Genomic DNA, 18,477 nt, shown 5'->3' with positions numbered 1-18,477 from the left:
GAGAGAGGGTCAAATACTTATTTCCCTCATTAAAATACAAATACATTTATACACATTTTGACATGCATGTTTTTCTGGATTTTTGTTGTTGTTATTCTGTCTCTCACTGTTCAAATAAACCTACCATTAAAATTATAGACTGATAATTTCTTTGTCAGTGGGCAAATGTACAAAATCAGCAGGGGATCAAATACTTTTTTCCCTCACTGTACATGTAACACAGGCCAACACCCATATTACCACTTTAAACAATTTCAACTATAGAATGGTAGCAACCTGTTTTGAAACTCACTATTTGCAGGAGGGAGAGGTAGCCCATGCCCACGTTGTCATAGTTGACCTTTGCATTCATCCAGCGCACGTCATCATTACTCTCCATTAGTTGATAGCATTCGGTCTTGTTATTCACAACGTCAGCAGAGAACCTCTCCTCAGACGTGGTGTTGAAGCAGTAGTAGTACTTCCCAGCAAACAGGTTTACACCCATGATGCTGAAGATGAGCCAGAAGATGAGGCACACTAGAAGCACGTTGAAGATGGAAGGAATAGCCCCTACCAGAGCATTCACCACCACCTGTGGAAAGGTTTAGGGTTCATTTTTAGAAAACCTACACATTTGAGGAAACCTACAAGTCAAATCCCTAGTAAAAGAAGAGCTTGTACAGTATGTGAAAAGGGATTCATGTTGAACAGCTGAGACCCATTGGAGTGAAATCCTCTTTGGATTGTTGATCCATTCTCGAAAATGTATCAGCAAATGCATTTCATTTCTAGGGCCACAGATTTACATGTTTTGGACTCAAATACACCAGCTCTCCTGTTTCGGTTTTCTCGACTTATGAAAGACTACTCACTCACCCTCATTCCCTCAAATCTGGACAGGGCGCGGAGGGGCCGCAAGGCCCTTAAAGTTCGAAGAGATTTGATTGGTCCAAGTTCAGCATAGCCCAGGATGTTAGCCGTTAAGCTAATCAAAGACACCTAGGAGATTTGGGACGTGACAACAACATGTGAAGATAAGCTTTCTCAAATTAACTGAAATATTGCTAATTTATATTGATTAAATATGACATATAAATGTTGATAAAAATAAAATATAGCTTATTATGACGAGGATGCACTACACAGATGGGCTGGGGTTAATACTTTGACTTACATCCACAATGAGGAAGTCCAGCCAGCACCATGCGTTTGTGAAGTAGGCCTGGAATCCGTAAGCCACCCACTTCAGGAGCATCTCAATAATGAACACGTAGGTGAAGACTTGATCAGCATATTCCAGGATGATTTTTATGGTCCTGCGCTGCTCAATGTATATGTCTTCAAAGGCCTGTGAAGAATGGAGCAAAATATTATGGACAGCTGTTTCAAAATACCGTATGTCGGTTAGTTGCGTTGCACTGAAAGAAGGCATCACTCGATCTCACCAAAGCGCCGCTGCTCATCAGGATCATGAAGATGATGAAGGTCTCAAAGTAGTTGTGCTCCACAATGAGGAAGCATGTCTTCCTGAAGTTCCACCAAGTCTTTCCTTTGCCCGCGGTGATGTCAAAATCAAGGCACGGGCATCGTCCAATGCATTCTACCAGAGATTTGAGGAAGGAGAACATATTAGTAAGAATAGGCAAAACAATCCTCGCACCCCATCTACCAGTACTATCCACATTGGTCAAATCAGGGATTTCAGAACTACAATCAGTGCAGGTGAAAAAAACACATTTAATTAAAGGAGATGAGTGGGGTGCTAATTAATTCATATTCACTTAAAGTGTTTTCTACCATTTGAACCATACAGGGAACCTCCATTTAAATAGGCAGTATAGCCACTGTCATATCAACCAGGGAAACGCAACATGACTCAAACAAATCTACTCTAAGTAAGCGAGCCCTGCTCTCTCTCCCTCCTTCCCCCTGGATAACTAAGTAAATCATTGGAGGCTGATGTAGCTGAACTACAGTATACTGAACAAAAATATAAACGTAACATGGAACACATTTTAGAGAAATGTGTTTTTTGTGCATATGGAACATTTCTGGGATCTTTTATTTCAGCTCATGGAATATGGGAACAACACTTTACATGTTTCGTTTATATTTTTGTTCAGTGGATATTGACTCCCATGGCAGCATCAAGCCTGTAAGAGGGAGATCCTCTTACTCTCGGTCCAGCAGTTCTCAGGGTTGGTGGTGTCTGCCTCTTCTTCCTCCTCTTCTTCCACTTCAGGGGGATTGTCCACTGTGCTGCATATTGAAGAGGCATTGTCTGGTGCAATAGGTTTCTTTAACTGTAGTGGGAGAGACATCTGTATTAGATAATATGCGATATCCCATATGTAGCTAATCTTATAGCAAAAAATAAATAAAAAACATAAAATGTGAACAATCACTTTAAATAAATTGTATCTTGAAATCCAAGGTTAATCATGCCCACTGGGTTGGACATTAAATGTATTTCTATATCATCAACTTAGTAAGTGACCTTTATGACCTTTATTTACTCACTGTTTTGAGCAGATTGTATAAAGATCTAGACACTTTTGCTGAGACACAGTACAAAATGATTTGGTTTAGTAAGAGGAGGAATGACTTAAGTTACCTATGTGTCTATAACTCTTTGCCCAGTCACAGATTCATATGGTATCTCTCTTTCACATACAGTGCCGCTTGTCACATTAGACTAATGAGTAAACACACTGTGGGAAAGAAGTAGGACATAGCAACTGTCGCCCTACAGTCTCTTTAAAGTTTGTAAACATGTCAGCTCCAAAGAATTATTCAACCCCTGCACTTGAGAACATAAAATGTAACTCAAAACGGAAAAAAGACTGGCTTTGTTTATTTATACCGTGCGTCAATATGCACTGTCTGATAATTTGACAAGATGTGGTGTCTTATTTCATGTTTTGTTTATGTGATCAAACTATTTATTTACCCTTTTATCATTTATTTACACCATATTCTGAGAAATGGGTCTCAGCTGGGGTAGCTAAAGCAGAGGTCAGAGTTGAAATGCCATGGGTTTAGCCGTAAGCGGAGCTGTCATGTGAAACATGTCATTTGATCCATTTTAGAGGCACGCCAAAGGTATGCATTACTCAATCGTTCAGGCTTTAGCTCCTGAATGAAACAAATGTTATATGATTTGGCCTGCTTAGGAACTGACAAAGGCATGCTCTGTATTTACAAGACACTAAAACAAATATACGAGGTATATATATACATATATGTATATATATACATATATATATATATATATATATATATATATATTTACCTCTTATAATTATATACAGTACCAGTCAAAAGTTTGGACACACCTACTCATTCAAGGGTTTTTCTTTATTTTTACTATTTTCTACATTCTAGGAATTATAGTGAAGAAATCAAAACTATGAAATAACACATTTGGAATCAAATACAGTACATTATACATTTGAGATTTTTCAAATTAGCCACCCTTTGCCTTGATGACAGCTTTGCACACTCTTGGCATTCTCTCAACAAACTTCATGAGGAATGCTTTTCCAACAGTCTTGAAGGAGTTCCCACATATGCTGAGCACTTGTTGGCTGCTTTTCCTTCACTCTGCGGTCCAACTCATCCCAAACCATCTCAATTGGATTGCGATCATGTGATTGTGGAGGCCAGCACTCCATCACTCTCCTTGGTCAAATAGCCCTTACACAGGCTGGAGGTGTGATTTGGGTTATTGTCCTGTTGAAAAACAAATGATAATCCCACTAAGCCCAAACCAGATGGAATGAGGTATCACTGCAGAATGCTGTGGTAGCCATGCTGGTTAAGTGTGCCTTGAATTCAAAATAAATCACAGACAGTGTCACCAGCAAAGCACCCTCACACCTCCTCCTCCATGCTATACGGTGGGAACCACACATGCGGAGATCATCCGTTCACCTACTCTGTGTCTCACAAAGACACGACGGTTGGAACAAAAAATCTCAGATTTGGACTCATCCGACTAAAGGACAGATTTTCACCGGGCTACTGTACATTGCTCGTGTTTCTTGACCCCAGGAAGTCTCTTCTACTTATTGGTGTCCTTTAGGTTTCTTTGCAGCAATTAGACCATGAAGGCCTGATTCTGAACAGTTGAGTCTCCTCTGAACAGTTGATATTGAGATGTGTCTGTTACTTGAACTCTGTGAAGCATTTATTTGGGCTGCAATCTTAGGTACAGTAAACTCCAATTAACGTATCCTCTGCAGCAGAGGTAACTCAGGGTCTTCCATTCCTGTGGCGGTCTTCATGAGAAACAGTTTCACCATAGCGCTTGATGGTTTTTGCGACTGCACTTGAAGAAACGTTCAAAGTTCTTGAAATGTCTTAAAGTAATGATGGACTGTCATTTCTCTTTGCTTAAGTCATATCACCTCCACCTTACATCATATCACCTCCACCTGACCGGCCACCCTAGACCCACTTCAATTTGCATGCTGCCCAAACAGGTCCACAGACGATGCAATCGCCATCACACTGCACACTGCCCTATCCTATCTGTACAAGAGGAATACCTATGTAATAATGCTGTTCATTGACTATAGCTCAGCATTTTATTTTTTATTTTTTCACCTTTATTTAACCAGGTAGGCTAGTTGAGAACAAGTTCTCATTTGCAACTGTGACTTGGCCAAGATAAAGCGTAGCAATTCGACACATACAACAACACAGAGTTACACATGGAATAAACAAAACATACAGTCAATAATACAATAAAACAAAAGAAAACGTCTATAAAAGTCTATATACAGTGAGTGCAAATGAGGTAAGTTAAGGCAAAACATAGGCCATTATAATATAGCAATTAAACACTGGAATTGTAGATGTGCAGAAGATGAATGTGCAAGTAGAGATACTGGGGTGCAAAGGAGCAAGATAAATAAATAAATACAGTATGGGGATGAGGTAGGTAGATAGATGGGCTGTTTACAGATGGGCTATGTACAGGTGCAGTGATCTGTGAGCTGCTCTGACAGCTGGTGCTTAAAGCTAGTGAGGGAGATTTGAGTCTCCAGCTTCAGAGATTTTTGCAGTTCGTTCCAGGTATTGGCAGCAGAGAACTGTAAGGAAAGATGACCAAAGGAGGAATTGGCTTTGGGGGTGACCAGTGACATATACCTGCTGGAGTGTGTGCTACAAGTGTCTGCTGCTATGGTGAGCAGTGAGCTGAGATAAGGCGGGGCTCTACCTAGCAGAGACTTGTAGATAACCTGTAGCCAGTGGGATTGGTGAAGAGTATGAAGCGAGGGCCAACCAACGAGAGCGTACAGGTCGCAGTGGTGGGTACTGTATGGGGCTTTGGTGACAAAACAGATGGCACTGTGATAGACTGCATCCAGTTTGTTGAGTAGAGTGTTGGAGGCTATTTTATAGATGCCGTCACCAAAGTCGAGGATCGGTAGGATGATCAGTTTTACGAAGGTATGTTTGGCAGCATGAGTGAAGGATGCTTTGTTGCGATATATAAGAAGCCGATTCTAGATTTAATTTTGGATTGGAGCTGCTTAATGTGAGTCTGGAAGGAGAGTTTACAGTCTAACCAGACACCCAGGTAGTTGTCCACATATTCTAAGTCAGAGCCTTCCAGAGTAGTGATGCTGGACGGGCGAGTAGGTGCGGGCAGTGATCGATTGAATAGCATGCATTTAGTTTTACTTGCATTTAAGAGCAGTTGGAGGCCACGGAAGGAGAGTTGTATGGCATTGAAGCTCGTCTGGAGGTTAGTTAACAGTGTCCAAAGAGGGGCCAGAAGTATACAGAATGGTGTCGTCTGCATAGAGGTGGATCAGCGAATCACCAGCAGCAAGAGCGACATCATTGATGTATACAGAGAAGAGAGTCGGCCCGAGAATTGAACCCTGTGGCACACCCATAGAGACTGTCAGAGGTCCGGACAACAGGCCCTCCGATTTGACACACTGAACTCTATCAGAGAAGTAGTTGGTAAACCAGACGAGGCAATCATTTGAGAAACCAAGGCTGTCGAGTCTGCCAATAAGAATGTGGTGATTGACAGAGTCGAAAGCCTTGGCCAGGTCGATGAATATGGCTGCACAGTAATGTCTCTTATCGATGGCGGTTATGATGACGTTTAGGACCTTGAGCGTGGCTGAGGTGCACCCATGACCAGCCCTGAAAGCAGATTGTATAGCGGAGAAGGTACGGTGGGATTCGAAATGGTCAGTAATCTGTTTGTTAACTTGGCTTTCGAAGACCTTAGAAAGACAGAGTAGGATATATATAGGTATGTAGCAGTTTGGGTCTAGAGTGTCACCCCTTTTGAAGAGGGGGATGCCACGGCAGCTTTCCAATCTTTGGGAATCTCAGACGATGCAAAAGAGAATTTAGTAATAGGGGTTGAAACAATTTTGGTTGATCATTTTAGAAAGAGAGGGTCCAGATTGTCTCGCCAGGCTGATTTGTATGGGTCCAGATTTAGCTCTTTCAGAGCATCAGGTATCTGGATTTGGGTGAAGGAGAAATGGTGGGGGCTTGGACAGGTTGCTGTGGAGGGTGCAGGGCAGTAGGGGTAGCCAGGTGGAAAGCATGGACAGCCGTAGAGAAATGCTTATTAAAATTCTCAATTATAGTGGATTTATCAGTGTTAACAGTGTTTCCTAGCCTCAGAGTAGTGGGCAGCTGGGAGGAGGTGTTCTTATTCTCCATGGACTTTACACTTTACCAGAACTTTTTTTGAGTTAGTACTACACGATGCAAATTTCTGTTTGAAAATGCTAGCCTTAGCTTTTCTAACTGCCTGTGTATTTGTTCCTAACTTCCCTGAAAAGTTGCATATCACCACAGTACCCTCCAAGCTCATCATCAAACTGGAGGCCCTGGGCATCAACCCCGCCCTGTGCAATTAGTTCCTAGACTTCCTGATGGTCCGCCCCCAGGTAGGAAACAACATCTCCCCCTCGCTGAGCCTTAACACTGGGGCCCCACAAGGGTGCGTGTTCAGCCCCCTCCTGTACTCCCTGTTCACCCACGACTGAGTGGCCATGCACGCTCCAACTCAATCATCAAGTTTGCAGACGACACAACAGTAGTGGGCTTGATTACCAACGACAAGACAGCCTACAGGGAGGAGGTGAGGGCACTCGGAGTGTTGTGTCCTCAAAACAACCTCTCACTCAACGTCAAGAAAACAAAGGAGAATGATCGTGGACTTCATGAAACAGCAGAGAGAACACATCCCTATCTACATTGAAGGGACAGCAGTGGAGAAAGTGGAAAGTTCTAAGTTCCTCGGCGTTAACATCAACAACAAACTGAAATGGTCCACCCATACAGACAGTGTGGTGAAGAAGGCGCAACAGTGCCTCTTCAATCTCAGGAGGCTGAAGAAATGTGGCTTGTCACTCAAAATCCTGACTAACTTTTACAGATCCACAATCGAGAGCATCATGTCGGGCTGTATCACAGCCTGGTATGGCAACTCCTCCGCCCTCAACCGCAAGGCTCTCCAGAGGGTGGTGCGGTCTGCACAACGCATCACCGGGGGCAAACGTCCTGCCCTCCATGACACCTACCTCACCCAATGTCAGAGGCATGCAAAAAGGGGTAATGAAAGACAACAACCACCCGAGCCCCTGATTGTTCACACCGCTACCATCCAGAAGGCGAGGTCAGTACAGGTGCATCAAAGCTGGGAAGAAGAACAGCTTCTATCTCAAGGCCATCAGACTGCTAAACAGCCATCACTAACTAGAGAGGCTGCTGCCTATATGGACAACAAATCACTGGCCACTTTAACAAATGGATCACTAGTCACTTTAAATAACATCACTTTAAATAATGCCACTTTAATAATGTTTACATATCTTATATTACTCATATCATATGTACAGTATATACCTGTCACGTCCTGACCTTAGTTCCTTTTTTTATGTCTCTATTTTAGATTGGTAAGGGCGTGAGTTGGGGTGGGCATTCTATGTTTTGTTCTTGTGTTTATCTTGTGTTTCTATGTGTTTGGCCTGGTATGGTTCCCAATCAGAGGCAGCTGTCTATCGTTGTCTCTGATTGAGAACCATACTTAGGCAGCCTGTTTTCGCCCTTGAGTTGTGGGTAGTTGTTTTCTGTTTCGTATCTGTACCAGACAGAACTGTTTCAGTTTTGTTTGTTCGCATTGTTGTTTTTGTATTTTTCAGTGTTCTATTAAAATTCTATTAAAAGTACCACGCTGCACCTTGGTCCTCACCTTCTTCCACCAACGACAACCGTTACAATACCGTATTTTCTACCATCTATTGCACCTTGCCTATGCCGCTCAGTTATCGCTCATCCATATATTACTATGTACCGTAATTGCTGGACCATTAAGCGCACCCGAATATAAACCGCACCCACTGAATTATTAAAAAATATGTATTTTGTACATAAATAAGCCGCACATGTCTATAAGCCGCAGGTGCCTACCGGTACATTGAAACAAATGAACTTTACACAGCCTTTAAACGAAACACGGCTTGTAACGAAAATAAATAGGCTTTATCGAAACACGGCTTGTAACAAAAATAAATAGGCTTTAACGAAACACGGCTTGTAACAAAAATTAAACAGTGGCCTACCAGTAAAGTCATTGGTCACTATCTTCCTCCTCCTGTGCACTGAAACCACTGAAGTCATATCCTTCGGTGTCGGAGTTGAATAGCCTCAGAATTGCTTCATCCGATGTTGGATCGTTTTCATTGTCGCTCTCGTCACTTTCATCCGGAGGCAAATACCCCGCTGAGCTCATGCTGCCCCTTCAACACGCAGCAGTCCAGCCTTTCGAAACCCGTTGATGATAGTGGCAGACTTGACCATAAGTTGCTCTTCGCATGCGGCCCGTTTTAGTGAAGGATTTCTCCCAACTTGTCATCCAAGCCTCCCACTGAACACGGAGCGGCACCTTAAATGCACGATTTACACTGATGTCGAGTGGCTGCAAATACTTTGGGCCATCTGCTTTTCTTCCCTCTGAAAGGTTTGTTGTCTTTTTGCACTGAGTCAGTTCCTCACGATGCTGTTTATAATCGACTCATTAAGGCCAAGCTCCCATGCAGCAGCTCTATTTCTTTTCCAACAGCCATATCGATCGCCTTCAACTTGAAAGCTGCATCATATGCATTTCTCCGTGTCTTTGCCATGATGAGGGTGACAAAATTACTACCGTAATCAGAATGATGGGAAGTTTGAGCGCGCTCGATTTACGTCACATTATGTGACGGTGCTCAGTTTTTTGGCGGCATGAATCTTGTGAAAGCGGGAAAAATCCATAAATTAGCCGCGTCATTGTATAAACCGCAAGGTTCAAAGTGTGGGAATAAAGTAGCGGCTTATAGTCCGGAAATTACGGTACATGTTCTCATTCACCCCTTTTAGATGTGTGTGTATTATGTAGTTCTTGGGGAATTGTTAGATTACTTGTTAGATATTACTGCACTGTCAGTACCAGAAGCACGTGCATTAAGCTACACTCGCATTAACATTTGCTAACCATGTGTATGTGACCAATAACATTTGATTTGATTTGAGCTGTTCTTGCCATAATATGGACTTGGTATTTTACCAAATAGGGCTATCTTCTGTATACCACCGCTATCTTGTCACAACACAACTGATTGGTTTAAACACATTAAGAAGGAATGAAATTCCACAAATTAACTTTTAACAGGGCACACCTGTTAATTGAAATGCATTCAAGGTGACTACCTCATGAAGCTAGTTGAGAGAATGCCAAAAGTGTGCAAAGCTGTCATCAAAGCTACTATGAAGAATCTCAAATCTCAAATATACACTGCTCAAAAAACACTTAAAACAACACAATGTAACTCCAAGTCAATCACACTTCTGTGAAATCAAACTGTCCACTTAGGAAGCAACACTGATTGACAATACATTTCACATGCTGTTGTGCAAATGGAATAGACAACAGGTGGAAATTATAGGCAATTAGCAAGACACCCCCAATAAAGGAGTGGTTCTGCAGGTGGTGACCACAGACTACTTCTCAGTTCCTATGCTTCTTGACTGATGTTTTGGTCACTTTTGAATGCTGGCGGTGCTTTCATTCTAGTGTTAGCATGACGTTTGGCATTTGCCAGAGAACACCAAGATTGGCAAATTCGCCACTGGCGCCCTGTGCTTCCTCACAGATGAAAGCAGGTTCACACTGAGCATGTGACAGACGTGACAGAGTCTGGAAACGCCGTGGAGAACGTTCTGCTGCCTGCAACATCCTCCAGCATGACCGGTTTGGCGGTGGGTCAGTCATGGTGTGGGGTGGCATTTCTTTGGGGGTCCGCACAGCCCTCCATGTGCTCGCCAGAGGTAGCCTGACTGCCATTAGGTACCAAGATGAGATCCTCAGACCCCTTGTGAGACCATATGCGGTTGGCCCTGGGTTCCTCCTATAATGCAAGACCATGCTAGACCTCATGTGGCTGGAGTGTGTCAGCAGTTCCTGCAAGAGGAAGGCATTGATGCTATTTACTGGCCCGCCCGTTCCCCAGACCTGAATCCAATTGAGCACATCTGGGACATCATGTCTCACTCCATCCACCAACGCCACGTTGCACCACAGACTGTCCAGGAGTTGGTGGATGCTTTAGTCCAGGTCTGGGAGGAGATCCCTCAGGAGACCATCCGCCACCTCATCAGAAGCATGCCCAGGCGTTGTAGGGAGGACATACAGGCACGTGGAGGCCACACACACTACTGAGCCTCATTTTGACTTGTTTTAAGGACATTACATCAAAGTTGGATCAGCCTGTAGTGTGGTTTTCCACTTTAATTTTGAGTGTGACTCCAAATCCAGACCTTCATGGGTTGATACATTTGATTTCCATTGATCATTTTTGTGTGATTTTGTTGTTAGCACATTCAACTACGTAAAGAAAAAAGTTTTGAATTTTTTATAATAATATTTCATTCATACAGATCTAGGATGTGTTATTTTAGTGTTCCTTTTATTTTTTTGAGCAGTGTATTTTGATTTGTTCAACACTTTTTTGGTTACTACCATATGTGTTATTTCATAGTTTGGATATCTTCACTACTATTCTACAATGTAGAAAAAATAAAGAAAAACCCTGGAATGAGTAGGTGTGTCCAAACTTTTGACTGGTACTGTATATACAGCATAAAAATATCTAGCTTTCACAGATTTTTATTTGTACCCCGACAGAGTAAGAGTATGAGTGGGGTGAAGTGTTTCCTTTAGGAGTGTGTGTGTGAGTATGCAGGTAGCTGTGTGTGTGTCAGGTTTGCTAAACATGCTGCGCTGGTCTTCTTTCCCACGCTCCGTCTTACAGTCACATGGCCTCTCCTCTCTTTGCAACCAGACGATCAGAGATAGATGGATGTTCTCTCTGTAGCAGAGGCAGTATGTGATCTTTATGAGCTTCTATCTGGGTCTGATGACACTGATCCCAGTAAATTGTTTTGCAGTCTTTACAGCAGTATTCACTGAAGTGTTTTTGTGGAGCAAAGTCTGCTGAAACTATACAGTGAATACTGTAGTGTATGCAGTTAACTATAGTATAATTAATGTAGTTAAAGAAAACTGTAGTATATAGTATAGTAATTTAATGTAGTGTTTTTGCGGATTGTAGTATACTGTAGTATTTACCGTAGTGTTTTTGATGACTGTAGTATACTGTAATATTCACTGTAGTGTTTTACTTTTATCTTTAACATAGAAGTGAAGGCCTTCTCCTTGAGGAAACCTACTGGAGAAATGCCCTATTGGAGTTTCACAATAATAGTGTCACTGCTATTAGCTTCACGACATACATACTATGGAATGCCGTTTGGGTCTTTGCATGTTAAACAAAATACAGTAGCACTGTCAAAGCTGTACAAAAAAGTCTGCAAACAAGCAAACACCGTCCACGAACGATGTGTTTACAATACCGCTTTGGTAATAAAGCATCATTTGTTCGAACGCAACTTCTGGGGTACCTAGCTTTAGCTTGGTACCTAGCTAGCACTAATACAACCAGCCTGAAAACAATGACCAGTAGAAACTGCAGTCATTTTGATTATTCTTAGCAATGATTTAGGAATCTTTGTGAGTCATATTAGCTAGGTTGCCACTTGTTGTTCGCCTATTGAAATTGAACTTCAGTTCATGAAAATAAATCGCCAGCCAGCTACTTAACCCTGTTGCCCGGAGCTAACATTATAAGCAGCCAGCTAGCTTCATCTGGCTAGTGAGGCTCAACCAGACAGGGTTATGTGTTGTGAAGCTAGCCGCAATAATGATTAGGAACAGTAGTGGAATTTGCGGTTTGCCTTCAAAATAAAATAATGTCATTGACAGTGATGCAAATAAATACAAATAGTAGAATTATGCCATACTTTTATTTTGAAGGCTAATAGATGGGTCCGACCACCATTAATCAAATAAGAACTGTCTTATAAATTAGGGTTATTTTAGATGATGACACCTAGCTATATAGTTAGCTAGCTAACTATAGCTACTGAAACAGATGCCGTGTCATTTGACAAGTCAAAAACTGTTATTTGACGTGTATCTTTTTTGACACGGAAAGACCCAAACCGCGTTCCATAGAAATCCTGGTTGAGAATGAAAAGACTGAACAAATGAACAACGATGCAGCACAGCAAGTAAGTGAAAGAAATTGGTTTTGATTATGTTTTACTGCTAATGGGGAAACACGCAAATGCCTCAAAAATAACTTCTTGGTCATGTGGTGTGTGTGTGTATGTGTGTGTGACCTTTACAGCCGAATGTGAAACAGCCTGGATTCGAACCAGGGTCTGTAGTGACGCCTCTTGCACTGAGATGCAGAGCCTTATACCGCTGCGTCCATGTGTGTGTTAACTATTTCACTGTACTAGAATGCTTAAAAGGCCGCAAAAATGTAAAATATCGGTTATCTTAATCGTAATTCTTTTTTTTTGGCAAGGAAAATATTGGATTTCGGTATCGGACAAACATGTCATATCGGTGCAATATTGTAGTATTTACTATAGTATTCTACAGTATACAGTGCTACAACATTCTGTAGTAAGTACTACACATGATCGAGGGATACTACAGTGTGCAGTTGTCATGCCTTGGTCATTGTATTTTGTGTTTTCGTTATATATTTGGTCAGGCCAGGGTGTGACATGGGTTTATGTTATTGTATTTTCGTATTGGGGTTTGTAGTATTTGGGATCGCGGCTGGTTAGGGGTGTTGTATAGGCTTGGCTGCCTGAGGCGGTTCTCAATCAGAGTCAGGTGATTCTCGTTGTCTCTGATTGGGAACCGTATTTAGGTAGCCTGAGTTTCGCTTTGTATTTCGTGGGTGATTGTTCCTGTCTCTGTGTAGTTTCACCAGATAGGCTGTAATAGGTTTCACGTTCCGTTTGTTGTTTTGTATTTTGTAATAGTTATTTCATGTGTCGCTTTTTCCAATAAAGTCATGAGTAACTACCACGCTGCATTTCGGTCCGACTCTCTTTCGACAAACGAAGAACGCCGTTATAGAATCACCCCAGACCGAGTGGCGTGGTAACAGGCAGCTGGAGCAGCGAAGGGAGGACGTTATGGATAGCAGAGGAATGGAGTATACGACGTGGGAAGAAATCGACAGGTGGGTGGCCGACCCAGAGAGAGTGCAGGAGCCCGCCTGGGATTCGCTGGAGCAGTGCGAAGAGGGCTATAGGCGAATGGAGTCGAAAAGAAAGACACGGCGGCGCAGAGCGAAAACCGAAAGTCACCCCCAAATATTTATTGGGGGAGGGCTCAGAGAGAGAGTGGCTGAGTCAGGAGTCAGACCTGAGCCTACTCTCCCTGTTAATTGTGAGGAGCAGCGACATAAGGACTTCTGGTCTTGGGAGATGATATTAGACGGAAAAGGAGACCGGGCTCAGCCTGGAGAATATCGCCGTCCCAAGGTAGAAATAGAGGTGGCTAAAGCGGAGAGGCGCTGGCATGAGGAGGCAGCACGGCGACGCGGTTGGAAGCCCGAAAAGCAGCCCCAAATAATTATTGGGGGGGGGCTTAATGGGAGTATGGCTATGCCAGGTAGGAGACCTGCGCAAACTCCCTGTGCTTACCGGTGGGCTAGAGAGACCGGGCAGACACCGTGTTATGCTATGGAGCGCACGGTGTTTCCAGTGCGGGTGCATAGCCAGGTGCAGCACATACCAGCCCTTCGTATTGGCCGGGCTAGAGTGGGCATCGAGCCAGGTAAGCTTGGGCAGGCTCGGTGCTCAAGAGCTCCAATGCGCCTGCACGGTCCGGTCTATCCAGAGCCACCTCCACACACCAGTCCTCCGGTAGCAGCTCCCCGCACCAGGCTTCCTGTGCGTGTCCTCGATCCTGTAGCACCAGTTCCAGCACCACGCACCAGGCCTTCTGTGCGCCTCGCCTGTTCAGCACAGCCAGAGCCTTCCTTCCCTCCTGCGCTGTCGGAGTCTCCCGCCTGTTCAGCACAGCCAGAGCCTTCCTTCCCTCCTGCGCTGTCGGAGTCTCCCGCCTGTTCAGCGCTATCAGAGCCTTCCTCCTCTACAGCGCTGCCGGAGCCTCCTGCCTGTTCGGAGCAGCCTGAGCTGCCAGTCTGCAGGGAGCTGCCAGTCTGCAAGGAGCTGTCAGTCTGCAAGGAGCTGTCAGTCTGCAGGGTGCTGTCAGCCTGCATGGAGCAGTCAGAGCTGTCAGTCTGCATGAAGCAGCCAGAGCTGTCAGTCTGCATAAAGCAGCCAGAGCTGCCAGTCTGCAAAGAGCTGTCAGTCTGCAAGGAGCTGTCAGCCTGCATAGAGCAGCTAGATCCGCCAGTCAGCCATGATCTTCTAGATCCGCCAGTCAGCCATGATCTTCTAGATCCGCCAGTCAGCCATGATCTTCTAGATCTGCCAGTCAACCAGATTCTTCCAGATCTGCCAGTCAACCAGTCTCTTCCAGATCTGCCAGTCTGCATAGAGCAGCTAGATCTGCCAGTCAGCCATGATCTTCTAGATCTGCCAGTCAACCTGAATCTTCCAGATCCGCCAGCCAGCCAGGATCTACCGGAGCCTACTACCGACCTGAGCTTCATCTCAGTACTGGGCTTCCTCTCAGTACTGGGCTTTCTCTCAGTTCCGGGCTGCCCCTCAGTTCCGGGCTGCCCCTCAGTCCCGAGCTGCCCCTCAGTCCCGAGTTGCCCCTCAGTCCCGAGCTGCCTCAGTTCCGAGCTGCCCCTCAGTCCCGAGCTGTCCCTCAGTCCCGAGCTGTCCCTCAGTCCCGAGCTGCCCCTCAGTCCCGAGCTGCCCCTCAGTCACGAGCTGCTCCTCAGTTCAGTGGGGTTCTGGGTGAGGACTATTAGGCCATGGTCGGCGGCGAGGGTGGATTATCCCAGGACGCGAAGGGGAGGAACTATGACTTTAATGGAGTGGGTCCACGTCCCGAGCCGGAACCGCCACCATGGACAGACGCCCACCCGGACCCTCCCTATGGTTTTGAGGTGCGTCCGGGAGTCCGCACCTTAGGGGGGGGGGGTTCTGTCACGCCTTGGTCATTGTATTTTGTGTTTTCGTTATATATTTGGTCAGGCCAGGGTGTGACATGGGTTTATGTTATTGTATTTTCGTATTGGGGTTTGTAGTATTTGGGATCGCGGCTGATTAGGGGTGTTGTATAGGCTTGGCTGCCTGAGGCGGTTCTCAATCAGAGTCAGGTGATTCTCGTTGTCTCTGATTGGGAACCGTATTTAGGTAGCCTGAGTTTAGCTTTGTATTTCGTGGGTGATTGTTCCTGTCTCTGTGTAGTTTCACCAGATAGGCTGTAATAGGTTTCACGTTCCGTTTGTTGTTTTGTATTTTGTAATAGTTATTTCATGTGTCGCTTTTTCCAATAAAGTCATGAGTAACTACCATGCTGCATTTCGGTCCGACTCTCTTTCGACAAACGAAGAACGCAGTTACAGCAGTACAGTATTCAACAGTATAATACATATTACTACATAATTCTATAGTAAGTACTGTAGTATTATATAGTAAACTGTAGGATTTTTTATGTGGGTAGTCTACACTGCATGTCAGCAGCAGACAGAATTATTTTGATTGTCACAGCAGAACAAAAATACTGTAGTTTGCTTCAGTGATTTGGCTATAAGAAACCAAAGACCCCATAAAATGTACCAAAAGGAAAATGTTCTTTATCTTATCCACATTACAATAATACTGATACTGAATAGAATAATACTAGTACTAAAAAAATTGGCAATTGATAACAATATATGATGTGCATGTGCTTGTATATTGGTTATTTCTCTTGTCAGTATGAAGCCTTAGTCTTGATAACTCTCTATATTGCTTGTAATAAACGCTCAAAATATAACCCACTGGGCACCGACATCAATTCAACATCTATTCCACGTTGGATCAACGGAATTTCATTGAACGGACATGGAAACAATGTCGATTCAACCAGTGTGTGTCCAGTGGGAACGGATGTCTGTGTCATGTTTTACTCATCAATAATGCAAAAGGTCTTACCTCAGTATCCTCTTTAGCATCTCCATTTGCACCTTCTCCTTCTTCCTCTTCAGAGATGTCATCCTCATCATCATCCGACTCCATTTTGGCAATAGGTACATCCAGGGTCAAATTGTCATTTGTAAGAAATCCACTTGGGTTAACATCATCTATCCAAACGTCAAGCATTGTGAGCTCCAAATCAGCCTTTGGGTTGTCACTGGAGATTATATTTTTCAAAGCCAAGCTGCCCTTTGGGAGGCCGTCCACATCCCCATTACTACCCCCATTACCGTCAGCCCCATCTCCATCCTCCTTAGGCTGCTTCCCTATGATAATGCAGAACTGCTGGATGACGTAGGCCTTGGCCCAGTCGATGCCTCTGGTGATCCTGCCGGTGGCGATCTGCAGGTTGTTCATCTCCCCGTCCTCCTCTGGAGCCGCCAGGTTGTCACCGCTGAACGAGCTCAGCAGCAAGGCCAAGAAGAGGTTCAACACCTGGATGGATAGTTAGAACAACTGGATTTGTTAGCACACAGTATTTCTTATTATTGTCCCCCATGCTCTTGAACCAGGGTAGTGAAATGATAATTTACCAAATAATTTTCTGGTCAATATTGTTAAAGGTTTTCTAAAATGTTTTCCAGAGGTCAGTCAGACAATGACTGTGTAACTTTACCTCTCAATAGTATCTAACAGTGGTATTGGACTGACCTCAAACGCCTGTTACATCATCAGTAGACTTAAGGCTGCCCCCTCCATGATTCCTGTAAGCCCTCTGCTATTTTCTCTATGCCACCTGCCCCAGTGGATCCCCAAACACCCCAAGGTCAGAACTGCTGGCGAATATCATGGAGCTAATAATAGCCCCTCCATTGAGTGAATGGTGTGTATCCTATTCGATGCCCCTGTTAGTCTATGGGATTCTCCCGGGAGTTCAGACAGAAAGCCCTGTTTGTCTTTGGCACATCGTTTGTTGTCAGGCTTTCGCTACCTCAACTGACATAGCTATTTCCTCTCTTCGTCCTATGAATAACCAAAGAGGAAACACAACCAGTTTCGTTTACAGTGAAGTACCGCCTGGTATCCATCAAAAGAATGGAGCTGGCATAATCGACTCAACATCTCACAGCAACATAAGCGCTGCATCTGTGGTATGTGCACTGTACACTCTCATTGTGTGTATATGACACCTTTTGAGAAATCCATTAATTAACTAAACACCAAAATAGTTCAAAGCCCAACCTCCAGTGCCCACATCCAATGGTTCAATGCATCACTCACCACTAGGTTACCGATGACCATGACCATCATGAAGACAACGAGACACATGCCCTGTCCGGCCACCTCCATGCACTCCCACATGGTCTCGATCCACTCTCCGCACAGCACCCGGAAGATGATGAGAAAAGCGTGAAAGAAGTCATGCATGTGCCAGCGGGGCAGCTCGCAGTCCAAGGAGATCTTGCAGACACACTCTTTGTAGCTCTTGCCGAAGAGCTGCATGCCCACCACGGCGAAGATGAAGACGATGATGGCCAGAACCAGGGTGAGGTTACCTAGTGCGCCCACTGAATTACCGATGATCTTGATTAGCATGTTGAGTGTGGGCCAGGATTTGGCCAGCTTGAAAACACGCATCTGCCCCCAAAACAATCAGAGACATTATTAGGTTACATCGGGCTGGTTTCCCAGAAACTTGATTTTCCATTGAGCTGTGTCCAGAAAACTGGCCAATAATTAGGTTTGTAGAGTTAGTATCACTGCCTAATGTGATGTTAATCTTGCATAGGGTTGCAAAGGGAGGGCATATTACGGGTCACTTTTAAAGTTTACCAGTAAACGACCAACGTTTTTTGTAACTTTCTAGTTTTTAAAAAGTTTTTAAAAAATCACATGACATCTAGTGATCTTTTTGGGTACTTCAGATTATCACAGATGTCTGGAATTATCTATGGCCCTCTGTGTGGCTTTATCACATGTAAACTATTTACTGAACAAAAATAT

The 18,477-nt window shown here is 44.1% G+C and overlaps 1 protein-coding gene across 2 annotated transcripts in view; it reads right to left on the bottom strand.

The window, feature by feature from the left end:
- Nucleotides 1-18,477, bottom strand: part of LOC118365169 (sodium channel protein type 4 subunit alpha B-like) — a 64,220-nt gene that overhangs the window by 13,109 nt on the left and 32,634 nt on the right. For both annotated transcript variants that reach the window (XM_052490703.1, XM_052490702.1), the window contains exons 16-22: nucleotides 17,755-18,111; nucleotides 16,492-16,968; nucleotides 2,159-2,285; nucleotides 1,428-1,582; nucleotides 1,157-1,330; nucleotides 859-981; nucleotides 293-574 (exon numbers count right to left, since the gene is read on the bottom strand). In XM_052490703.1, coding sequence (XP_052346663.1) covers nucleotides 293-574; nucleotides 859-981; nucleotides 1,157-1,330; nucleotides 1,428-1,582; nucleotides 2,159-2,285; nucleotides 16,492-16,968; nucleotides 17,755-18,111 — 1,695 coding nt within the window. The remainder of the gene's footprint in view (nucleotides 1-292; nucleotides 575-858; nucleotides 982-1,156; nucleotides 1,331-1,427; nucleotides 1,583-2,158; nucleotides 2,286-16,491; nucleotides 16,969-17,754; nucleotides 18,112-18,477) is intronic.

Source organism: Oncorhynchus keta, chromosome 32 (assembly GCF_023373465.1).
Source record: "Oncorhynchus keta strain PuntledgeMale-10-30-2019 chromosome 32, Oket_V2, whole genome shotgun sequence".
Classification (NCBI taxonomy): Eukaryota; Metazoa; Chordata; class Actinopteri; order Salmoniformes; family Salmonidae; genus Oncorhynchus; species Oncorhynchus keta.
Note: the sequence above shows the minus strand (reverse complement) of the source record. Positions and strands in the feature narration are given on the sequence as shown.